The sequence below is a fragment of the Bidens hawaiensis genome, unplaced genomic scaffold (assembly GCF_021521415.1).
Source record: "Bidens hawaiensis isolate Kalapana, Puna unplaced genomic scaffold, B.hawaiensis_p1.1 tig00007902_1, whole genome shotgun sequence".
Taxonomy (NCBI): Eukaryota; Viridiplantae; Streptophyta; class Magnoliopsida; order Asterales; family Asteraceae; genus Bidens; species Bidens hawaiensis.
In genome coordinates this window covers 130562-157736 of record NW_027491550.1, presented here as the reverse complement: position 1 = coordinate 157736, position 27175 = coordinate 130562, and the positions used below count along the sequence as shown (strand labels likewise).

The 27175-nt window shown below is 36.0% G+C and overlaps 1 protein-coding gene and 1 pseudogene across 1 annotated transcript; both read left to right on the top strand.

Moving 5' to 3' along the window:
* The window catches only part of LOC143636371 (cytochrome P450 72A397-like), a 28992-nt pseudogene extending 13929 nt beyond the window's left edge, over window positions 1-15063 (top strand).
* A 2583-nt stretch (window positions 15064-17646) lies between these two features.
* Window positions 17647-18985, top strand: LOC143636370 (uncharacterized). Its single transcript, XM_077103984.1, has 6 exons — window positions 17647-17715; window positions 17917-18184; window positions 18286-18376; window positions 18465-18607; window positions 18700-18706; window positions 18898-18985. The coding sequence occupies exons 1-6, from the start codon at window positions 17647-17649 to the stop codon at window positions 18983-18985; spliced, it is 666 nt and encodes a 221-aa protein (XP_076960099.1).
* The last annotated feature ends 8190 nt before the right edge of the window (window positions 18986-27175 follow it).

Genomic DNA, 27175 nt, shown 5'->3' with positions numbered 1-27175 from the left:
GAATCATACCTTTTGAGCTTGTTTGGATCTCGTTTATCTTGGTATCACCACTAATCTTTCTCTCTTACCCGGACCTCGCTCGATCCTTCCTTCTTTCTCGGCCCGGCCGGCGGCGGTTTTGGGTGTGCTTGGTGTGTGTGTATGTGTGTGTTTAGGAGAGTGGGGGAAAATGAAGATATTTTGGGATTTTGGGGGTATTTATATCCCTGAAATCCCATTCTCATTTAACCCATCTCAATTAATCCAAGCCCAAGACCCGCTCCTTCCCCGACATTAATCAATTACGCGAAATCACTAAACATAACTTCCTTTATTCATCTTTAAAATTTTAGGATGTTACAACCAAGAAGGGCCCTATTGGTACCGAGTGGTATAGGAGCCTTTATGAGTGGAAACCCAAGTTTTTCTGGATTCGGGAGGACGTCATTCCATTCACTATGAGTCGTCGCAAAGCTAGTGACTCCTCCCCTTCTGTTACTGCTACCACTGAGATCAACCTTCCTTGGTATAATACGTTGATTCAGACGCCCACGCCTCTGCGGGCGATTCACGAGGAAGAGTTGGTGCACGCAAAGATGAGCCGCTTGTGGCCATTCCCTACCTTGGAACCATATTATGAAAACACTGACAAGAGTAAGTTTTTACTGTACCTTTCTGGATTCTTATTTCATTCTCCTGAAAATTTTCAATTGTAGGTGAAGGTTCCATCCTTTCCACTCTTTTAGACAAGGTGGGAGGCATGATGGTGCGCCGACCCATTTCCGTGCATGACTTGCCATTCCTTGAACGCACTCAACACAACTTTTTGTTCTCCGTCCGCCGAGCGGAACCTGTCGTTTCCGAGGCTATGTTTGAGAAAGGTGAGGATATCATAGCCGAAGGTAAGGGGATTCTAAAACCTCGACCTCTTACTGCTATAACTTCTAGCGGGGTGATTGTAATTCTATCCTCTAGCGAAGAATCGTTACCCCATGATGAAGGGGTACATGTCGGTACTACAAAATCTTCGCGCGTTCTGTCCTCATCTATAGGTTTAACCCGCAAACTGGGTTCAAAGGTGACCACAGGTTCGATGACGGGTGATGAGGGTGGTCATCAGACAACTGAGGATGAACCTCATGTTGCTGATGTGGAGTTTCCAAGGCAGCTGGAAAACGAAAAGTTCCATCTACCAAGGCTGGCCCTTCTAAGAAGTCGAAGAAGGCGAAAGTTGGTGATTTAGAGTCACGCCTTCACCAACTTGACGCTAAAGATGTTTCCCTAGGTAAGTCTTAACATTTTTCGAATTCGTCAATAAATATTTGTCACCCACATATCTAACGTACAATTATCACTTATCAGTGGGTTTGAAAGACTTTCCTGAAGATATTTCAGGTTTGAAGAATTCAACTGCACCAAAACTCCCAACTCCACCATCCTCACCACCAAATACTGTTCAAGATCCGATTGTGTTGACGGATACTTCTCCTCTGAATGAGAAGGAAATTGATGAGTCTGACCACCTCCGCATGTCTCCATCCTTCAATGTTCACCATTTCAAGGATCAGGGTGGCGTTAGTGCGTTTAAGTATGGGAAACAGACTTCTCCGCCTCCCGTGGAAGAAGACACTGCCCCACACAATCCGCACTGGTCCTTACTCCGTGATTCGACGTTTAATGACGTGGATTTGTGCTTTGAGTATCTGCGGGAAAGTCTTCTTCCCGCAGAAAGGGAGAGGCAACGTCGCCGTATTCGCCAGGAGTTGCTAAACTCAAACTCTTATTATCTAGCGAATACTATCTCTACATGTCATAAGATAAGCCGGGACTGGCTGGCGATGAACGAAGAGTGGGATGATCTGGAGCTTAAATTACTTGACGCCAAGAAGGAAGCTCTCGGAGCCCTGACTAAGGCTAAAGAGAACTTCCAAGTTTATGAAACTGAAAAGATTAACCGCCTTGCTACTGAGGAAGCAAAGAATATTCTCCAGAAGCAACTGGATGAACAGGCTGAGTTGATAAAAACTCTTCAAGTGACTCAGCAGCTAAGGACAAATGTTTGTCCAACCTTTCCGCCAAAAGAAGGGAGCAAGCTTTGGAATGCGCTAGCCATAAAATGGAGCTTATCCGGGTTAAGGCGGATAGGCAGTGGCTGATGGCGAAAGGGATTCCTGAGGTATTCATACTTTTCATTTTGTCGGAAATAATCACATCAATTATGATTGTTTATATCTCGATTATTCTTAACAAGTTCGAAATAGTGATGATCTTGGTGATTGTGTTGTTGTGCTCCTGAATGCTTCCAAACAGGCCGGGCGCCAAATAGGATTTCAAGAAGGCTACAACTTTGCCTCAGAAGGAAGAGTTCCCGAAGAATTAATTCTTCACGGCAAGGATACTGCTGCGATACTGTAAGGCCCCGTTCCCGGTAGCCCTACTTTAGCGTCGGATTTACTCATAAACACAGTTCTTACAAATCAGACTTCATTAAAACTTTTCGCGGAATATAAAACATCATCCATTCGTTACAAAACATTAAATCTTTTCTTTGATACCATAACCCAAAACATTATATTTAAACCTCTTTTCTTTATATCTTCAGATGCCAGCCGTTCAATCCATGCCATGTGCCAACCTCATGTCAACTCTTTAATCAAATCACCTGCGTGCATACTAAAAGTCAGATACGCTGAGTGAGTTCTAGTTAATCAAGCAACTCATCATACAACCACTTCATACATCATATATGTATCCGAAGACACATAATCCACTGTCTAACCTGTTCACCTTACCACTTAACCACTTAACTGCCCCTAACCACTTAGCCACTTGTTTACGGAAGCACATTGAGGCTTGCCCTCCCACGCACTCCCGTTATGCCACTTAATAACGAGGACACGTATAGGCTTACCCTACCACGCACTCACGTTATGCCACTTAATAATGAGGACACGTATAGGCTTACCCTACCACGCACTCACGTTATGCCACTTAAATAACGAAGGCACGTATAGGCTTACCCTACCACGTACTATCGTCATACCAATAACACTCTTAATAGACCCCTTACCACTTCTATCACACTATCATCTACTTGTCTACAACACACTTCCTATCATTTCATCATTTACATAATAAGCAAGTCACATCAACAATCATGCACACTAATAACCACTTGACAGTCACTATCCTTGGCGATACGTGCAATATCCGAAGATCGTTCACGCACCGGCAAGAATTATATATTAGCTACTTGGTATATCATCTATAGCATACACTTACCACTTAAGGTAAGTGTATTCACACTTCACATCGAGTATGCACACAGCCCCGAAAACATAACAAGGAAATGGGGCTAGAAACTCACCTGAACTCAGCTACTTCTTCCGTTAATGGTTACTCCTTTCTTTGGCTGTGCACGGCTAACTGTATAACAATTATGCGTATTGATCACTATCATTTTCCATATCGCGTTTCTAGTTTAATTATTACCCTCAACGAATGGGGGTCCGGGGCAGCGCCCCTGGCAGGGTCCAAGGGGCAGAGCCCCTGGCTGGGGTCGAGCTGCCAGGTCAGCTTGGAAAAATTTTATTTACAAAAACTGTCTTAACACATTTTCCATTAGGATTTTAATTTATTTTCTAATTCGTTAACTCATTCTTCATAGCGCATTAAGTCTGATTCGCTATCTGATCCGTTACCTTAAATGTACGCGAACATACATGTTAGGCGAACTTAACTAAGTTAAGCGAACTTAACATTCAGCGAACTTGGATTCTGGCGAACTTATCAGTAGCGAACTTATATATAGCGAACTTAACATTAGCTGCTTAGGATCAGGCGAACTTATGCACATGCGAACTTGTCTACAAGCGAATTTGTCTTCAAGCGAACTTATCCACAAGCGAACTTGTAACAACGTGAACTTCCATAGCGAAGTTATCCAGTAGCTACGACGGGTTGATTTTTATCAACCTTATCAATCATCTTGTGATTTTAATACTCTTGTTAAGGTTCGATATCACCCACTAACGTTTCCTACCCGTTTTCGTTCATTTTTAACCCGTATATACCATAAAGCTTGGACCTTTACGCTTAAAAATGCTCAATACAAGTCGCCGTACATAGCCATAGGTTCGTTAAGTTCGTTTCCAACGTCAAGTTTGCTACTTTATATTTCGTTTAGATCCGATTTACTTTATCTTTAAGTTTCAAGACTAACCGTTTATAAAAACATAAACTTTAAAGATAACGGACATACCTTTACGTGTTTTTAAGGTTACGGTTAGCTTGGTGATGAACTGCATTCCTGTATCTTGCTTGCACGCTCAAGATCTATCAAGTTATAGGCTCGGTTTGGTCTCCGATTGCACCTTAGCTCGCGGCCGCATAGGGTGTTGGAAGTATGTGTGTTTGAGTGTAGAGAATGAAATGGATAAGATGGATGGAAAATGGAAAAGGATTAGGATTTAAGGGGTATTTATACTCCCTTAAGCCCATGGACCTAAGGCCCATCTTTACTTTTTGGTCCATCTTTGCTTTCATTAAACCAAGCCCGTTACCCCTTTATCATTATAATTATTTTATTACTACCGCTCCGCTAACTCATTTAGTTCACCCGACGCAAATAATATATATTAAGTATTATCCTAGAAATTTCGGGATGTTACAGATACTTATTGATAAAACAAATACGTATGATACTTTAAAGTTTTCGATTTCAGAGAAGATATCTGCGCTTGCCGATAAGGAAGACGTCGTTGAGCAGTTAAAGGATCTTCTTGATCTAAATGAGGAGGATCAAGATGAGGCGAATAATAATAATGCCGAAGATGAAGATGTTACCCCCTAGATGTAGATGATCTTGTATTCTTCAATATTTTGTTTGTAATCTCTTTGACTAGTAAATAAGAAGTTTGTTTCCGCCGCTACACTTTGTCTTATGTGTTATAATATAAGTGTTTTGCCGGTCCTTCGTTTTGGTCAATAAAAGATTACAAAATAACATGAGGCTAACATAGAATTTCCATAGATCGGGCATAAGCAATAATACACAAATTGAAATTACATCACTTCAACTAGTCTATTTAGGCGCGCAGCCCAAAAATAAAAACAAACGAAACTGTTATATGTAGCATTTTTTCAACTGCGTCACGTTCCCAGTTAGAGGGACCTCAGTCCCATCTAACTTCTCTAACTTGTAAGCGCCCTTAGATAAAACCTGTTTTGTCTTATAAGGGCCTTCCCAAGTTGGGGCCAGCTTGCCCGGGGGTTCCTGGCAGGAAGCCTCGTTATTGCGGAAGACAAAGTCTCCCGCATCGAACTCATATTTCTGGACCCTCGAGTTGTAATACTTCTGAAGCTGTCGCTTGTAATTGTGCTCGCGGATTGATGCTAGTTCTCTTCTTTCCTCAAGTAGGTCAAGATTCATCCGGAGTTCGTGATCATTATCATCAATCAGCAGAACTCTTGCGGATGGAATCCCGATTTCGGCTGGGATCATGGCCTCAGTGCCATAAGTTAAAATAAACGGCGTCTCGGAATTGCTGGAATTCCTCTGGGTGCGAAAGGCCCAAAGTACATGAGGCAATTCGTCCACCCAGCCCGTCCGTTTAGTTCCTAATCTTGCCTTAATGCCCTCTTTGATAGTTCGGTTGGTTCGTTCGACCTGACCGTTTGCTTGCGGATGAGCTACAGATGTGAAATTTTGAATGACTTGAAGTTCTTTCAACCATTCCTGTAATCCGCTATCAGCAAATTGGGTCCCGTTGTCACTTGCCAATTCCTGCGGAAGACCAAACCGGCAAATGATGAATTCCCAAAGGAATTTTTTAACACTTGATGCCGTTATAGATGCAACCGGTTTGGCTTCCACCCATTTGGTGAAGTAATCAATGGCCACTATCAAGAATTTGACTCGTCCAGGGGCTTCTGGGAATGGTCCCATAATTAATGGCCCATTTCTGGAATGGCCAGGCGGATGTTACCGGGATCAGTTCGTTTTTAGGACGCAGGGTATTGGGGGTATGGCGCTGGCAAGAATCACACTTTCTGATTTCTTGTACAGCGTCCAAATACATGCCGGGCCCGTAATACCCCACGTTCATGATCTTTGCAACCGTCATCCTTGGGCCCGCATGTAAGCCACAGATGTCGTCATGGATCTCTCGGATCAAGTAGTTTGCGTCTTCCGTGTCTACACATCGTAATACTGGGCCAAGGAATGATCTCCGGTACAATATGCCATCATTCAGCTGGTAATTCAAGGCTTTGTGCTTTATCTTACGGGCCTCAGCTTTTTCTGCTGGAAGGGTTCCGGATAATAAATAAGCCTTGATTGGAGTCATCCATGACTCAACGCCCGTTTGAATTACCATAATTTGATTTTGTGGAACGGACGGGTTGTCCAGGACTTCAACGCGAATATCCTTAGCAAAATGTTCGAAATTTGTCAAGGCTAATTTGCTAAGGGCGTCCGCAGACTTGTTCTCACTCCTCTTGATATGGATAATGTTGAAAGAGGAGAATTGGAAGATTAAGTCCTTTTCTTGCGAGAGATATGAAGCCATAACGTCATTCTTTGCTTCGTAAGTTCCACTTATCTGTCCCGCAATCAGCATGGAATCCACCCGTGCTTCCAAATATTTCACCCCAAGCTTCTTAGCTATCCGCAGGCCTGCCAGAAAGGCTTCATATTCTGCCTCATTATTGGTGCTTTTAAAGTCTAACTTTATGGCATATGTGAACTCATGGCCTTCAGGGTCAACTAGCCTGAGGCCTGCCCCAGATCCTTCACTGCTTGAAGCTCCATCCGTGAACAATGACCAAACTTGTCCTTGTTCCGGAGGTGCTTGGGGTTGTTGTTGAATCAAACATTCCTTCTCTTTGTGTTGTGGGACTTCGGTAACAAAGTCCGCGAGTACTTGTCCCTTAATTGCTGGTCTGGGCTTGTATTCGATCACATGTTCACCCAACTCAATGGCCCACTTTGCCAATCACCCAAACAATTCAGGTTTACTCAACACATTCTTGAGTTTGTACCCAGTTAGCACGTTGATGGGATGACCTTGAAAATATCTGCGGAGACGTCTAGCAGCATAGACCAATGCTAAGACTAACTTTTCAAGCATTGAATATCTAGTCTCCAGGTCTGACATCGTTCTACTGACATAATAAATTGAAGTTTGGACACTCTTTCTGTCAGTCAGTAGTACGGCCCCGATAGCAATGTCAGAAGCAGATAGGTACAGTGTCAAAGGTTCACCCACCCATGGTGCTGTCAACGTGAGAAATTCCATTAAACATTTCTTGACTTCCAAGAAAGCTTGTTCACCCTCTATGGTCCACTTGAAATGTGCCTTTTTGAGGAAATTTCTCAATGTTAACACGAATGGGTAAGACTTGGTCGCATGATTTGCTAAGAAACGATTTAACGCCACAAGTCTTCCATTAAGCGTCTGGACCTCTTTGAGGGAAGAAGGGAAGGCATGCGTGCTATAGCCTGAACTTTGTCAGGGTTGGCTTTGAAGCCCGCATCCGTCACTATGACTCCAAGAAACTTTCCCTCTTCCATCCCAAACGAACACTTAGCCCGGTTCAGCTTCATGTTGATGCTTCTAAATGTTTCGAAGGTCTCTTCAATATCTCTTAACATTTGATCTTCTTCGATGCTTTTGATCACTAAATCATCCATATAAACTTCCAGGTTTCGACTTATCTGACATTGGAAGGCTTGATCCATTAACCGCTGATATGTGGCACCCGCGTTCTTTAACCCGAAAGGCATCATTTTATAACAAAAGGTACCATGATCGGTTCGGAATGCTGTTTCATCCTCATCACCGCCGCCATACGGATTTGGTGATAGCCTTTGTAGGCATCAAGGAAACATTTAAATTTGAACGGGGCTACAGCGTCTACCTTGAGGTCAATCTAAGGTAATGGGTACCAATATTTCGGGAAAGCTTTGTTTAGGTCTTTAAAATCAATACACATCCGCCATGTTCAGTTGCTCTTTGGAACAATAACCGGATTAGCTACCCATGTCTGATATTTTCTCTCCCGGATGATTCCGACGTGAAGAAGATCTTGCACTTGCTCGTTCATGGATTTCGTTTGTTCTGGGCCCATCTTCTGCTTTTTCTGGACAATTGGGGTAAACTTCGGGTTTACCCTTAACTTATGTTCAGCAATGCTCCACGGAACACCAGTCATGTCCGCGGGCTGCCAGGAGAAGATGTCCACGTTTTTGGTTAATAGTTGCTTCAAAAAGGTCCTCACTATTTCTGAAATAGCGGGTCCAATTGTAACTGTTTGGTCAGTGAATTTCTTGTTCAAAACCCATTTCTCTGGTTCGTTCCTCTGAGCTTGTCTTGGGACCTTGCTAGGTCTTGAACTCTCGGTTGCAAAGCAGTGTCGGTTGACATGAATTATCGCCACACCGGTGCGAGTTGGGACTCCTACTGCACCGTGGGCTGTGGACGGGTGAGCGTTGAAATCACCAATCGCCTCTCGTCCCAGAATGATATCATGTTTAGAAGTTACTGATAGGACCAAAAATTCAACTTCCTCAGTCCTTGAATGAACTCCGTCGCTGAGTGTTACAGGAAACGATATCACCCCTCGCGGGTGCATTATCTCGCCTCCAAAACCAGAAACGGGGGCATGAATTGGTTTTAATCTTTCTTTGTCTTCCTCATCTAACTGTTCGAAACATTGTTCGCACATGATGTCAGACGTACTGCCGGTGTCAAAGAACACATATTGCGATTGGTAGTGACCGAAAAGAGCAGTGACTATCAACGGGTTCTTGTTACACGGTCCTCCTCTAATTCGAGAAAAAATCACAGGTTCATTTTTTCATTCCTCATCTAAGTATTCCCTCATTTTTCCTTTAACCAAGTGTCCACCCTGAATCATGTGAACGTTCAAGTCTTTAACTTGCCTTTTAGATGGGCCCTGGCTGTCCGTTGCGGGAGATTTGCCAATCCCTGGTCGTGTATTTTTGACCAAATGTTCGAGTTTGCCATTTTTAACATCTGCTTCAATTTCATTTCTAAGGGCCACATACTCGTTTGTGTTGTGTCCAATATCATTATGATATGAGCAATGCTTTTTGTTATCGAGGAACGACTTCCTCGGTATTGGTTGAGGCTTTCTGAAGGTCAAATTCTCAGTGGTGAGGATTTCTGAGGGGGTCTTCGATAATGGGGTCCAACTATTGGAGGACCGAGCTGAAAAATTATGCTTGCTCTTATTTCCGATTAATGACCTTGCATCAAATTGCTTTGGTGATTCCGAAGTTGACTGTAGCCTTGACCAGATTATTCCCTTGGCTTGCCTATTTGGTCTTGGAGTTTGAAACTCGACCCTTGGTAATTGTTTTTTACTATTGGAGCCCAAGGTTATTTCAGTTCTTGCGAACAACTTTGCCGCTTTCATGATTTCATCCCAAGATTCAGGCATTCCGTCTCTTCCGGTGAGAGTAAGAATCAAAGCATCACTATGAACATTCTTTCGAAATGCTCCCCTCAACATATCCTCGCTAACCCCACCAATGATAAGGCTCTCGTTATTAAAACGAGTAATAAAGTCTTCAATAGACTCATTATTTCACCTTGTAACATCCAATATTTCTGAAGGGTCGCCAGTATGTTTCTTTTGTTGACTAAAATGCTGGGAAAATTTTGCTACAAAAGCTTCCAACTTTTAATCTGTCCGCCCGGAAATTTTTCAAACCATTCTCGAGCAGCTCCCGTGAATGTTAATGCAAACATGTGGCACCAATATGAAAGAGTCCAACTACTGACTCCTCCGACTGCCACAAATCTCAGCAAATGATCACTGGGGTCTGTCATTCCGTTATACGTTCCCACAGACGTTGGGATCTTTGCATTTATTAGGAATGGAGCTGTCGCGATGCTCGAAATAAACTTTGACTTTTCTACAAAGGATTCCGGACGATATGGTTTAGAAAAATCATGCTCAGCATTATAGAATTCCGCCTGACGGACGACTGGACGCGTATAACTAGCCCCTCCATATGAAGGGAGACGGCTATCCCCGCTGTAATAACTACCTTCCAGACGATAGGTTGAATCGTATCCATCCAGTTCATCCTCATAAGATGGTACCCACATATCTATGCGGGGACGAGGACGTAACCTCCGGATCTCGCCCATATTCTGCTCTGGTGGCTGACTGTATTGAATGTGACTTCCCCTTATGGAAGGAGAAATAGATCTCCTGGGAGGGTCATCATACGTCAGGGTACGGCCGTGAAAACGCTCATTCCGCACCCTACGTTCATATTCTGCTTTCAAATTATCTTGTTGGATACGAAGCCATTCGTCTGGAGACAAAAGTCCTTAGGAGTTGGAGCTGTGATGGCGAGCTCTTCTTGGATTCATATCGTAAAGAGAACGGAAAAAAATTATTGCTGTTCTAGCCAAAACACGGATGGCGCCAATGAAGAAACACGGATCTACTCCCCTTGACGGGTCTTAGATCCAATGAGTCCACAGGGTAGGATACGGTTATTTGCCAATACGATATGAAATCAATTCCCAAAGTCCAGTGACGTGAACATGCAAAACAGACACCGTGAGCTCATTACGGGAAGGACAAGAGGGGGGGGGGGTTCTTCCCGTAACCACCCTCCGGCGTGAGAATAAGTACGATTCTGATGAAGATAATGTACTCAAGTAAATAGTGAAAGTACAGTGGGAGTGAATATGTCTACCTCATGATGATTGAGAAGGTATTTATAGCCGAAGGGTGTGGGAAGGTGATTGGGCCCGCTTTCTCTTTGAAAGATGCTCTCGTAACCACCTGGACACGTGTCCTCATACTATAGGTTCAATTTACACGTTGCATGTGCATGTATAACAACCTGGACGCGTGTCTTCACAGGATTGGATGATAGACAACCCTGGCAATGTGCACGGTTATAACGGCCTGGCCAGGTGTCCTTTACTGATTGGCTGAGACGTCACGTATTGCTCAAGAAAACAGCTTGGTAGATCTTCTAGAGTGTTATTAGTTGATGACAGTTGTCCCGGGGCATTACCTCATGGTTATTTATGCGGACGGATCCTTCATCTTGCGGATGACTTCTGAGGGTGCCAGGATGCCTCCGCATATATTGTGAGGGTGTTCCTTCCTTAAATAATTATGCGGGTGATCCATATGTCCCGTGGGTACCTTATGAGGGGCTTCTGATTAACCCGCGAGTAGTACTTAAGGGTATTTGGGTCTTTTCAGTACCCTACCTCTATAGATACACTACTAGAAATAGGGCTGTTCAAAAAGTCCGTGGCTCATAGCTCGCTCGAAAATAGCTCGATAAAAACTCGATTCTAAATGAGCTCGACTCGGCTCAATTTCTAAACGAGCCGAGCTTGAGCCAGGGTCAGCTCGGCTCGTGGCTCGGTCTTGGCTCGACTCGTTAGCTCGGCTCGTTTAGATTAAACCCTAAATTTTAATATCTATATATAATAATATCATACCAAGAAATAAATAAATAAAAATTATACATATATTATGTCAATCGATAACTGAAACCTTATAAAAAAATAACGAAAATAAAACAAATAAATTTATAAATTCTCTAGTTTATAAATTTTATATAATATGTATGTTAAAATTATTTTTTTTGTATTTTATATTTCAAAATTTGTAAAATATAAAATAAAAAATAATAAATTAAAAAAAATTAAAGGAGTCCGGCTCAACGAGCTCGAGCTCAAGCTCGGCTCGAGCTTTATACGAGTCGAGCATGAGCTCGATTTCAGCTCGATAAAATAACCAGCCGATCTCGAGCCAGCTCGATTAAGTTCGAGCTCGAGCACACTCTGGCTCAACTCAACTTGGCTCGTTTACAGCCCTAACTAGAAAATGGGTGAATTTGCTACAAACATTTCTTGCAAATTTCCGACAACTCAAAATTTTTGACAAATTTTCCACAACTTTTCGGCTAAAAACAAAAAGAGAAAAAACATTAAAATGTAACACGAGTTTCCTACAACATAGCGGCATTAAGTATAGTTGTCGAAAGGTTGTCGCAAGTATCAGTTCATTTCCGACAATTTTTTTAATTATTTATTAATTTTTAACCCAAAGAATAAAAACTGAAAATAGAAATAAAATAAAACATATTTGTAGCAAAATAGTCAGATTATTATCAAATTTTGCTACAAGTTTGCCACAACCTAGTAAAAAACACGAAAGCAATAAACGAACACGAGGATTTAACGTGGTCCGGTTTAAACTGACTTACGTCCACGGGTGGCAACTAGATATTATTTATTGAGTGACAATAATTACAAATACATAACATCAAATATATATATATATATATATATATATATATATATATATATATATATATATATATATATATATGACTAGGCTTTGTATCTTATTAAAAAAGAAATCTAAACCGGGTCGGGCTTTGGTCTATCCACCCTACACCCGGGACTAAACAAAAAGCCTACGAACCCAACACTAAAGTGAGGTTGCACGCAGAGAGGGAAATGATATGTTAAGACAAAGCAATATGTAGTATAAAATAATCTCGATGTTAATGTGACATAAAGCTTTCGGATTTGAAGAGCATATACCGACGACATTTTCCAGCTATTGCACGACCAAGGCGTCGCGACAACAACTTTATCAACGACACATGCCGTTGAGAAAGGCTAAACTGGGGATATAGTGCAGTTTGTCGTAGCGTGATATGTAAGGGTTTTTTCGGTGAAGATGAAGGGTGATGGCAGGGAAGCGGGTTTACATGGGTGTTTGGCGAGACATGCTCGAGCTTTGAAAAAAAGCTCGAAACAAGTTGGGATCTTGCCTAGTCCAGCTTGAACTCGGCTTGTCTTTTTTCGTTTACACCCGTAGTTTCACACAAACTTCATGGGCACTTGGGCTTAGTTTGGGATTTTGGCCTATGTATAAGAAAGGAAATTTGGGTTGGACAGACGGCACGGACCACACCAACCCGCCCTTGCATCGCCTCTGTAACCATATGCTCGCAATTAAAAACTAAATTATACATTTGAGAAGTATGCCTAAGCTTGCAAGTTCGAGATTGATTTTATATGTACATGAAATTATTTCGTTAAATTTCCGAACTAACCAAAAACACATAACATGAAAAGCATTAACTTTCTATTAGAACCCCGCCATAGCGAGACAAAAAGATCTTAATTACAATACGTTAGCCTGTTATATATTCCAATTCCAGAAGGAACAAATTGATCTTGTGGTTCAATTTTTGTTCACTTTTTATATCCCTGGAGGAAGGTAATAAAACTTTCATATACTTGTGAATGGGCCGATTTAAGGGGGTGTTTGGGATTACTTATTTATGAGTTATAAGTTATAAGGTGTTTGAGAAAGTTAGGTTTTGTGAGTGTATAAGGAGGTAAAATAAGGAATCCCAAACACCCCCTAAGTCGTATCTTACGATATTCCTTGATTTGTTAAGCTAAAGTATTTAATGGGAAAGGAAATTAGTCAAATAGGTCGAGATTCATGGAGGTGCACAAATCGGGTTTTTCAAATACCCGGGTTCGGGTATGACCAGGTATTGGAAAATCGGGTATTGGTAATACCCGTGTCCGGGTATTGTCTCTAAAAACCAAACCCTATGCATCAGGTTCGGGTCGGGTATAAAACCGGGTATTCAAATATCCTATTTTTGGGTATTGAAAAAACCCTATTTTCGGGTTTTTTTTCCGGGTATAGGTTGGATCTTTTAAAAGTTTGCACTTTTTAGGGATATTTTTTTTTTATTTTTAAGGTATTTTTCGGTTACACATCATGTATTTGAAATACCAGGTTTCGGGTATTAGAAAACCGGGTTCCGGGTATGGAACCGATTCGGGTTTTCAGGTATTAGCGGGTACAAATCGGGTCCGTTTCGGGTTCGGGTTTCAGTACCGAAATGCATACCCTATCCGTACCCTACGGGTTGGGTCGGGTACAGGTTTGGGTATTAAAAAAACCAGTTCCGGGTTTTTTTAGAACCCGGGTTCAGATTTTTTTGCGCACCTCCAGAGTCATGAATATTCAATTTCATAAATATCCCTTTAATTGATTTATTAAACTGAAGGTGACAATTAAGTAATTAGAATTTGGATTGTCCTAAAACCATATCATGTTTGGATAATTGGATTGATTAGTTTAGCCCGATTGCAGCCCATTCATTACAAGATAGTCAAGTCGTTTATCATGTTTACAAGTTAACTAAACCATATTAATCTATCTGACCCCTTTAGATAAGTGGGCTAAATATGTCGTGTTCGGGTCTAGGTTTGGGTTGATGTTTTTCACACTAATAAGTAAATGGGATGTGCTCAGTTCAACATCAGCCCTCCAACCCAGCACAATCTTAATTAAAACAAAAGCATCATTTTAACGGAGAATTATTTTTTTAATCAACTCATACTAACGGAGTTGGACTAAGTATCGAAGACGTGATTGAAGAATGCAAACTATTTTACATTGCGGGATCAGAAACAACCTCAAACTTGGTTCTTTGGACCATGGTTGTTTGAGTATGCATCAAGAATGGCAAGACAAAGCCCGCCAAGAGATTACACAAGTATTTGGTTCTCAAGAACTACATTTGGAAGGCCTAAAACATCTCAAGATTTTGACCATGATACTAAACTAGGTTCTTAGGCTATACCCAACGGTAGTTAGAATTTTACGTGAGACCCACAACGAAACAAAGCTAGGAAACATGACTACACCATCGGGTGTGAACATAATAATACCTATAATCGGTGTTCATCATGACCCAGACGTATGGGGAGAAGATGCGAACGAGTTCAAGCCTGAAAGATTCTCGGAAGGGGTAGCAAATGCAACAAAAGGCAGAGGAACGGGTTTTTTTTATCGCCATTTGGTGGTGGTCCTAAGATTTGCATAGGGCAAAACCTTGCGTTGGTAGAAGCTAAAGTAGCTTTATTTAAGATTATGCAACGGTTTTCATTTGAGCTTTCTCCGTCTTATAAACATTCTCCCACTGCATTGTTTAGTCTCCCACCGCATTTTGGTGCTCATTTGATTTTGTAAAAGATATAGATTATATTGTGAGTATTGTATGGTGACCGGTGAGTATGGAATATAATATCATTTGGATTTTATAAAATATATGACAAGTTGTGTTTAATTATTAATAACTAAATTCATAGCCTCCATGCATTAAAGCTGAAAATGTTATGCGCGTTTGTTTTATGGAATGGAATGAAATTGAAATTGGAATTTGCATAGGATTTGAAATTTGAATGAATGGATATGGAATCTAAACATTCTAATAGGAATTGGAATTTGAGGGAATTGAAATCCAATTACATTCCTTAATGTGTTCATTTGACAAATGAATAAAATCGTTTTTTTTAACAAAGATAACGGCGAAAACATTTTAGTTATCTTAGATTTTTTGTTTTTTATTTATATTTTGCGATATGATTTTTTATTATTTTTTTAAATTTTTATTATGCGTTTTCTATTAAGATAAAAAAACCCATCAAAAAAATATTCAAAAATAACAATAAAAAATTTTAATTCCTTTGAATTTCCACGAATTCTGTGAAACGAACGTGTTAGAGCTTTGTTTAGGAATTTCATCGGAGCGCACTAACGGACGTCTCCATTTTAAGCAAGTAGTTGATCATGAAATTCAAAATACAAGCATCAACCACAGCGCCTAATCTCCTAGCATTCATATAAACCACATGATTCATCGTATCAAAATACAAAATTTAATGTTTTAGCTGTCGGCTAACAATTATATGTTGGGTCAATTATAATGTTATTCTTTCAGAACCTAGCCTATAAATCTTGATTATCACATGGTAGAAAAATCCATTAGAAAGTCTACAACTCTTCACCCATTTTTGAGATTGATTCTCTTCATTACTTATTCAATTTCATCAAAGTTGTAAAGACTTTTGAAAGGTAATTTGTCAGCACAGCGTGAGCACCATTGAGGGATGTCAAGGACGCCTCCGTGGTATGGTAACGACTTCCAGTCAATGAGAGGGGCACAAAGTGAGGGTAGGAGCGTCATTAGATGTGACCACTACATATGGTCTTATGTTTGCACATTTTAACTTTACAATTTTATATTTACCCATCAATGATATTTTGTTAAATATATTACAGTTTTTCATCAATGTTCTTTGTCCAAGTCATTCACACCGTTACAATTATATTGTTAACTTGTTATCAGTTGACCAAAATACACATATTATTAGAAAAACATAAAACTAAAAAGAAATCTTTAAATACTATTAAAGCAATACAATGTGGACACATGACATTCTTCTATGTTGTTCACATGTGCAATCCAGTCAGCATGTTACTATTCTTAGATGCTCTAATATTGTGACACATGTCCTGTTCTCCAAACACCCAAAATAACAAAACCCGGTTTATTTTTCATAAACCAAAATCAATTCCACCACTGATTCTCTCTCTAATCTCCCGATGATTATACGAACCCTAATTCTGCCGGTGAGATCCACAACGAATTCCACCACTGATTTTCTGTCTAACATCTCGATGAATATACGAATCCTACATCCGTCGTTCAGATCCACCATCGAACCTCTACAGTGTTTACCAACAATACGAGCCCTAATTCCGCCGTTCGGAATCGAACCAATTGCAGACATCAAAATCCTTGGAATTGATTCTCCGATCAATACTTTCAAGGTAATTAACAATCCTTTGTTGCAAATACATTTAGTTTATTTATCATCCGATGAATTTTTCAGGCCAATCTGTTATACTCATATTTTATGTTTACTGGTTTTTCCGGTCAATTATTTATTGCTTTGTTTATTGAATTTTAAGAAGTTTATATCCTACCAATTTTTGGATCTATTTCAGTTCAAATTCTTTATTGTTTTGTTTGTCCAATTCTTAAATTTTACGGCTAACCTGTTCTCATAGTTTTGTTCTGTAAATATCTATATTATTATTTCCGGCTAATTTCCGTTTAATTTATTTTTCCGGCCAATTTATTTTTAGTTTAAACCAAAAACAGAAACTTCTAATTTGGTTACATATATGATATTGATTTAACAGTTTCTAAATTTTCAGAAATATTATAATTATAAATTTAGTAACTTTTCTAAATCATAATTATGATTTTTTAAAAGAATCAAATAATTTTAAAATTGACTATAATAACGATAATTATGTAAAGATATATTTATGAAGTTATTTTTGGAATAAATCAGTCGGTTATTTTTTAATATAAATTTACATTTACAATAAACCGCTTTAATTATATTAATAACTGATTTTCAATATCCTTAACTATTGAAATAAAATGTTTATTGTATAATAATACATCTAAATATAAATTTTGAATATAATTAAATCGGTTATTTTTGGAATAAATAATTACAATAAACCGCTTAAATTATATTCAAACATTATTTAGAAAGTTTCTAAACATAATATGTTTACCTAATATATATTCTCTACATTCTACTATATAATATCTAACTAATCACATAAGCGTTTATCATACTTTTCATAATTATAAACCGGGCAACTATGTAAGCTCCTACCGTTTTAATAATTGTTTTTATGTTTCAAATAATTTAGTCTAATCTTTTTAATTTTAATTTTATTCATAAGACAATGGAAGCTCAAAAATTTACCATGCTAAATGAGATTGATGTTCTGAAAACATCACCATCAACTCTTAAGGTTAGAGTTATAAGACTTTGGAGCATAAAAGACAATAAAAATGTCAATGAAGATTTTCGGATCGAGATGGTGCTCATGGTTGAAAATTACGTATCTAATTATGAATATGTATATATGTTACAGATTCTACATTTTGTATATCATAATTCTTTATTGACTTGTAATTGTAATGCTCATATATATTTTGTTCTTTAATGGCAGGAGAATCGAATCCAAGCCACCGTTTACAAACATGATATCTTTAGATTCAAAAGATTCCTCAAGGAAAGCTCGACTCTGACTATAGTTAATCCCAGCGTTGGTCTAAAAGGGTCGAACAACTGTGTGATTGACTGTTCCAACAAATTGGTGTTGGGACCAAACACACATGTGAATCCATGTCAGGAGTTTGATGGTCGAATGTTTGGTTTTAAGATGATTTCTTTTGAATCACTAATCAATAAAGATATTTCTTTGAAATCCACTGTTGGTATAAATAAATTTTCTTTCAAATAACTTGATTTGTATTTTTAGCGTTAGATTTGCGTTAAATCTGTTAATTAATTATTTATTAATTTTCCTTTGTCTTAGATATTATTGGTCACGTGGTTCATGTGTTCAAGACCAATGCTTCAAACGTGAAGGACAAAAACAAGCGTACAATGGAGATATGTGATTTAAGGTATTACTATTAAACCTAACATTTAGTGACATATTTTTGTTAATATACTTTATACTTTGAACTGTTTGTAACACTTATGTATTTTCAGTGGAAATTGTGTGTATCTCACACTATGGGATCATTATGCGTCTGAGCTCTCTAAATATGTAATTGAACATTTTGATGAAGGCCAGACCATTATTGTACTGCAGTTTGGTAGTGTTAAGTATTACACCGGTTCTGATGGTAAAGGTAACTATGTCAACTGTTTTGAAGTTTCTTGAGTTTTAACATGTCACTAACTTTATCTAATGTTTCGTTTTTATAATTATCATTTTTGTTAGAGAAAGTGTATGTGTCCAATTCTTTTGGATCTAATGTTAGTTGTTTCTTTATAAACGACTTTTTATTTGAAATATAAGAATACAAAAACAGGTATATTATTAAATATAGTAATTATTGTTTTAGTTCATAGATTTTGGTATTTAAATTTTATATTATCTTACTGATTCCTAAATTCTTTTAATTTTAAATTTTTTTAGTTTGTTGGGTTTGCTAAATGGCAATGATGTTTCTGTTCGTAAACCGATTCCGGTGAAGATGCTGTCGTCTGTTGATGATGAGTTTTGAGAGCAATAGATTTTTTTAACATTGGTGATATTTGTACCATTTTTTTGTAAGTTAATCATTACACTATTTATGTTATCCTAATTATATTTCAATACTAATTGGAAATTGATTAAGTGTTTTTATACTTTAATGTAGCCAAAAAGTATCATTATCCTTGATACAATTAAGGCCATCTGCCCAGGTACGGAATGGTATTACATTGGTTGTAATACTTGTACCCGTAAGCTCATGGAAAATAATAGTGAAGGTGGAAAGGAGTATGAATGCAAAACAATAAGATGCAATGTTTTAGGTGTTATCTATACACCTAGGTATTTATTGAATTCAAATTCAAATGTGTAATTTGTCCATTGTATAAGTATATGTTTTTCTTGCTATTTACCTATTTATAAACTTTTGTAGGTTCAAAATCAAGATATGGGTGCAGGATTCCCCTGGAGTTGTGTCATTGACTCTCTTTGATAGAGATGCTAAAATGTTGACTAACAAAACAGCAAAAGCATTGATTGGTTCTGAAAATGAGGTTTGTTTTCAATTAAAATACTTTATTATTTATACATTGTCATTATATTCTTACGTTTAACAATGATTAATATTATATTTGTTTCGTTGTCATCTAATTTTATTACAGAATAATGTTGAAAATGGTGGATTCCCTGCTGAGTTGGATTGTCTTTTAGAAAATATATTTGCTTTTAAGGCCGATGTGGCAGATTTCAACTTCAGAAACAATGTCGAGGACTATGGTATAAACAAGCTTACTAATGACACTAATATTATCACTGAATTACAGAAAAGACAGAATGGTCGTTTGGTAATAATATAATCTTAATATAATTTTATTACTATTTTTATTTTACAATTATTTCAATTAACATATGTTGATGTTCCATTTTTGTATTATCAGCAATCAGATTCTAATTATGTTACCTTTGGAGCCTCTATTTCTGAATTCCAATCATCCAGTTCGGTTTCTATTAAGGTATAGATATTTTGTTTAATATAATACTTCAAACTTATAAATATAGTTAAAAGAAAGATGTGTAACATTATTGTGTATTGGCTGTTACTTTTTTAATAACAACTTTCTGATATATCGGAGATAATCAAACTCCAAGTTCAAATGTTGATGCTCAGGATGTGGCAACTGATACAAAGGGAATGTCAACGTCTTCTGACGATAAACTTAAGAGAAAACTGGATGAAGTTTTTGAAGTTGACGATGATGCTAGCTTGTCGGCCACTAAGTTGAAGTCTAAGACTATCGAGGAGAACCAATCCACCAATCAATCATGCGATGGTGCAACATTTTTAACTCCTAAAGTGGAGAAGGATTCTAAATGAACAAATTTATTTTTTTTCGGTTTACATTTATGTTAAGTCTTTTTGAGAGATTTGGATATTTTATGTTTGGTTTTTTTTTTAACTATTATTCTTGAATGTTGGTTGTTTTGAACAATTTATTTGAATTTGGTTGTTTAGTTATATTTACGTTTTTATTAAATTTTATTAAATTAATGTTTAGTTATTTTAGGTCTGAGTGTGAAAACAAGTTAAGTGCATATTAGTTTATTAACATGTTTTTTTATTTTTCTTGTATACATTTAATCTAAAACAAATTTAAATTTCAAACCTTTTACTTATATCCTAATATATTATAGTTGATTTTATCTATACTCTCGTATGTTTCCTATGCATTATATAACTTATTAATTGACTATATTAACAAGTAAAAACAAAAATAGGTTTAATGTTCATAAATAGTCTAAAACTTATAGGGTAAATGATGAGTTTCATTGATTGTTGTAAACCGCCATTCTCCATTATCATTAACAAAATTCAGTTTTGAATATCAACACACACACCATATCTTCTTCCATTAATACCTATCTTTTATTCCATCTCTTCAACCATGGGTACAATTGTTAACTGGAAAATTTTCATCCGATTTTAATAACTATCACTTTCTTCTTAGCGATCTCTCAATAATCCACAAGGATTTTGTTGAGTCTGTTATGTCTTTTAATACTCTGTTTAAGTACCAAATACGTAACATCGGTACTCGAAAACAAGTTCTAACCGATGAAGAGAAAGCTCTAATGAATGTTATTCATCAAAATATTCAACAACATGAACTACAACTACTTACGATGGTTAATGTTAGTGAGTGGTTTTATTATCCTTTGCAAAATAATGTTGTCATAAAGTATGTGAATGGGCAACAAAGTACTCTTCAACCTAAATCAATATTGCAATCCACTGATGTTTATCTTTTAAGAGATTTGGATGACTTGAAGCTTTCTAATGTGAGGAAACAAAGGGCACATTTCGATTTGGAGAATGAGGTCAATGAGAAGGTTAAATGGTTGTTAGAGTGTCAAAAATATGAATCAAAATTTGATGATATTGAAAACTATTTGAATTCTGATTCGTAAGTTTAAGGTAACACACATGAAATATGTTATTTATTTATTTGATTATTCCAAAGATTCACTTTAGTTTTGACTTTGTTTTGGTTCTTTATGTTTTTTTGAAATAGGTATTTTGGCTCGTATTGTGTTCAAGACTCAACTTGGTAAACAAAACTTGCACGTGTTTATATATTATTTTTGAATATTCTTTATATGTTTATATTTAGGTTGTGCTACAATAACAAATGGTCTTATATACTTTAACAAACTTAGGTTTTTATATTTAACTATCATACATTCATTGTGATATAAGTTTACGTTTATAAGAATGTTTTCAAAGACTTTCCATTGTTTGTTTTCTATTATCAGGTGGTTTGGGCGGATGATTTACATGAAGGAGGAAAATTTTCAAGATAATCGTTCTGATTTCATGTTAATATATAATGTTTTAATGTTTTTGATAAGACATTCAAGTTTGTGTATCTATCAACTTAATATCTAGACAATGTTATTTACTACTCCTTTTTATTTGGGCTACTTTAATGTTTTTGATAAGACATTCAAGTTTGTGTATCTATCAACTTATTATCTAGACAATGTTATTACTACTACTACTACTACTACTACTACTACTACTACGTTTTGAAATCTGTATTTATCTATAAACTTAATTTGAGTTAATATATGGTTATTTTGGAATTGTTGTTAATGTAATCCGTTTTTTTGTTTGGCCTATATATAATCTATTAATTTGTAATATGCAATGCAAGTAATATTTTAATGTGAAAGAAATATGTTTTATAATCGAAACATACTTTAATTCACAATAACCTTTTATTTTTATAATACGAAAATGTTTTTTTTTTCATTAAAAGTAAATCAATTAGATTTTTCTTTCCAACTTTTTTTTCTAACACATTTTTAATATAACAATAAATTAGTTTTTTCTTTTCAACTTTTGTCTAATTTTGTATACAACGGTTTCGTTTTAATTTTTGTATTACAAATATATAGTATATTTTTTTAAATATTTTGTATAATAAATTACTAAATGTTACACATTAATAAAAATCTTATTTATTAATTATGTGTAACATATATTCATCAATATCTTATAAAATACTGAATTTAAATTGTAATTTGGTAACAAATCAGTAACAGAAATTAGTAATTGACTTCTATAACTTTGTTAAAGATTTTTCCTAATTTTATATATATTTTAACATGATCCAATAGAAAAAAGCGCATTCCATTAGGCCCATACCCATATTTTCTGTACATAATTTCAAAAACCAACGACTCTTCGTTTATTATTGTTAATTATCATCAAAAAATAATATTACTTTGATTTTTCTGGAATTTCGGTCCATTGGAACTAAATATTGACTCAAGTTTTAGAAATCCTTCTTCCTCTTTGATATAGATCTCAATCAATAGAGAATGTAAGTACTATTATGTTAGATACTTTAATTTTTTTAATATTTTTATTTAATGCTGTTCTAATCATTTTAGCCCTAATTTATATTAACCGAAGATGAATTTTAGTCATAATCTTTAATGTTGTTGTTTAGGGTTTAGTGATAACATCAAGGTTTTCTATTTAGTTCGTCTTCAACTAAATTATAAACTGATTATACTATATGTGCATGCTTTAGGGTGTTAACTGTAATATTTGTATTTTTAAACATCGATCATTGTGTTATCAGTTTGTTGATAACAACTTATTGGATTTTGATTCTTAGATTATTATTGTTATGTGTCAATGGATTTGTTTTGTTAAGATTTTGGCATGAACATGTTTTAATAGGGCTAATTACTATATTACCATAATCATATAATTATCAATGACAATAATGTATATATAATTAAAATAATTACATATCAGTTAGTTTCTTTAACATTTTTTATTAACTCATATTCAATTTTAACTAAACAGAATGTTATTCCTGCGGTTTGCATTTTCTATCACAATTTCAACGGAGAGACGGTAAATATGATAAACTCTTTATTTATGTTTCAATTCTTGCATTATACTTTACTTACCACATAAAATTCATTTCATACACTTCCAGCTTTGTTTTGTCAAGAAATTTTTGAACCAGGTGCTAATATGCACCCGGTTGTTTTATATCACAAAGACAAAGATTAGTTTATTGAAGTTGAATTCATAAACGGACGTATTGTTTTTCAAAATGGGTGGGCTCAATTTGTTGAAGACAATCGGTTGATGTTTGGATATGTCTTGGTTCTTTCTCCAATTAACGAAAATGAATGGAGATTCGTTTACGTTAGAGATCATCTCGTTCATGACGACATGGTTGTTGATGCTGTGGTTCGTTACCCTACTCTTAAATATCTTGTAAGTAACGATGTAAATTTTGTTATTAAATACTGAACAAACCTTTTAGTCATTTATAAAAGGATTAATTTTTCTTATAGTATTTTTTAACTTATTTTTTTTATTTGTTTGTAGCCATTGAGAGATTATCAGGTTAGAAGCTACTTTAGTTTACAGCTAGGACCAATATGATGAAATCATTGCTGAGTCTGTTGATGGATTTAAAAGGAATCGATACATCCAGTGCGTCAAACTGACTACTCCGAGATTTGGATTTACTGGTATGTGAGAAAACCTGTCCAAGCATTGTAAGCTTGTTGTTAATGATTATTTGGTGTTTCAACGTCTTCAAGGTACGTGGACATTCAGAATGTATGTTTTTGATAGCCGTGGTATTTAACGTGTAAATTTTAATGATGATTTGGTATACAGTGGTCCAAATCTCCATCCCGAACTCGGTTATGTTCCAATGGTTTTTGAGATTGAAAGTGATGACGAATCTGAACAACACAACCTGGTTGAAGGTATTTTTATCAATTTTTTACATCTTATATATTTTTGTACACTTTATATTATTAATTACTTTATAAGTTATATGATGTGTATTTGTAGGAGTTGATGTTGGTATGGAAGATGTTGATGAGCCGGTTTTGGATATTATTGTTCCTCATGTTCAAGAAGACAACATTTTGGAAGTGATTGTACGGGATAGGCTGGTAAGTAAACTCATTTTATAAAAGTCTTTTAATTTCATATGATGGATGTTCAAACAAATAACTGTTTAATTCTAATTTTATTTATAGCGTTTGCCTGTTGAGTTTGCACGGAACAATAACTTGGATGTGGAAACATATTTGATTTTTATAATTCCAAATGGTGTTGGTGTCTCTACTGAAATTGCTATTGAACTTAATGGCAATAATGAGAGGTATAGGGTTAGACATTGGACAAGTTTTGTTCGGTCGAATGGGCTTCAGTTTGTAACATTGGCTGTTTTCGAGTACAATGAGGCTATTCATTCGTTGACACTCACTGATGTTCTTGGTTAATGTGGAAGTTGATCATGGATTGCTTTTTATTTTGATACATTAGGGTTTAAACACTACAATTTTGCTAACAGGTTATATAAATATATATATATATATTCTGTTAGCTTTACTTATGTAATTATCCTAATTATTTTGTTAGATTTAGTATGTATGGTTTCTACTACTAATTATAACTTTATGTTATGGTTTTTTTGTTATAAGTTTAAGTTCACTTTCATTAATTGTTTTGTATGTATCTTTTATAACTATATATATTTATATATAAGAATTATTACCTATAATAATTATTGTCATCCGTTCAATAGGAAACAAATATAGAAAACATAAACTTTAATGCCATAAAATATTTATTCTATACAATTATTCCTATATAATAATTATCTATGCCATAAATTAATTATTTATAGAAAGCTTATATATTATTTTATACGATGATATAATGTTAAATGTTTATGTTTCACTTGTACATTTTAATTAATATTTTAATAGTTTTTGTTTGTTTTTAGTCGATATGTGTATACTACTAACATTTTTATGTTTCGTAGGTTCTGGGATTTGATCGTGTTTAAAAAGGACAAAAAACGAGCTAAAAAGAGCCGAAACGGAGATCCGGAACGCGTCAGGAAGGGTCAAAACAGAGAACCGGTCAGACCGGGCTGGTCTGACCGCCCCCCTTGGTGGAGCACGCCGCGCCGCGTGACCGGGGAGGCCATAGCCAGTCGTGCGACGCCTAAGGACTGTTGTTGGATTTTTAATTCGTTTTTACTTCGAGTTGAGCCTTGTTTTGGGTATTTAAACATGTTTAACTTAAACCTAATCATAACCTGAACCCTAGGAACGATTTTAGCAGCCCCAAGACCCCTTTGCTACTGATTTTGGAGAGTTCTTGAAGTTCTTGGAGGCTTAAATCGAAGTGGTGAAGTGCAAGACACATATACGCGAAGACTTAGGGTTTTATCACTTTTAATCTTTCGTTTGCTTATTTGTTTATCATGTTTTGCTACTTTGTTTTATTTGATTTAGACTTTATGATGTTAGGCTAAATTCCATAAACTACCTAGGTCGTGATGAAGCTTAGTTCGGTTTGATTTTTGTTTGGATATCGTTTCGTTATGGATTTTATGTTCTAAGTAAACTGTTGATTTTGATGTAATTAATGCGTATGATTGCTTGGTTTTGTTTACTTGAATTTATTGTTTCACATTGCCCTTGTTGATTGTTTCATAGGATAGGGTTTTCTTAGGTCATTTACTGTGTGTTCTTGACTAGTTTGTGATTAATATCGATTAAAATCATATAAACAATAAAATCAATTAAACAAATAAAAGTGAGCTGCTAGTTTAGAAAGTTGTAATGTGATAGGCTATTGATAGATCTTTGCTTATCGGGATAACTAGATTTAGTTCTTCGTAAGGAGTCTGTCTAGATTTGATTGTCAGCTTAGTCTATTAAGTTAATTATGTCTTCTCAACTATCTTTGAATTCCACGCTGTAAGGTAGGTTTTCGTCATAAAGATACTTAGACATAAGTTATTAAATAACCGTAAGGAAGTTTAATTAATAAACTGGTGAGTCTTAAAACTTGTTAGAAATCCATAGGCGTCTTCTTGAAGTTCAAGGGTCCTGTTCGGGTTTTCTAGTCAAGGGTCTATTTTATGATCCCAGTTCCATAACTTGGGTTTTCCATTTAATTAATAAGTTTAACTTTGGAGATTCTGGCCTGGGTAGTTATCTTTATCATCTGAATTAATCCAAGTTTTCTAAATTATTTATTAGTTTAAAGTAATTAGGGTTAAGGTTTTATTAATTAATTAATTAGTTTAAGGTTATGATTATGTTTTATTATTATTATATTAATTAGGGTTAGGTTTTAATTTGTTTATTATTAGTTTAATAGTTAAGTAATCATTAGTTAATAATTATTTAGAGTTTTAGTTATTAGTATTAAAATCCCCCTCAAATATTATTAATAAATAGTCTTGTCTTGTAGTTGAGTCTTGTTTGCTAGTTTCGTAATTGAAAGAGTCTCATGGGTTCGATATCCGGACTTACTTAGCTTTACTAGAGTCGATCGGTTCACTTGCCGGTTAGTAGTTTAAGGGTCTAGAGTATTACTTAGTGTCTAGATTAGTATAATTTTGGTTAATAATTATTTGACTACTTTTAGCACATCAATTTTTTGGCGCCGTTGCCAGGGACTCTTGGCGATTGCGTTATTAGTTTTGATTGGACTTACTTGCTATATACGTGCTATTGTTTTTTTTGCTTTTGAGTTTTTAGGGTTTTAGTTAATTAGATAATTACGTGTTTTATTTTTTTTCTTTGAGTCGTAGGCGTCAAATTGCCCGTGTCTTTTGCTTGTTTAGATTCTTGTAATTATGTGTGAAATTTG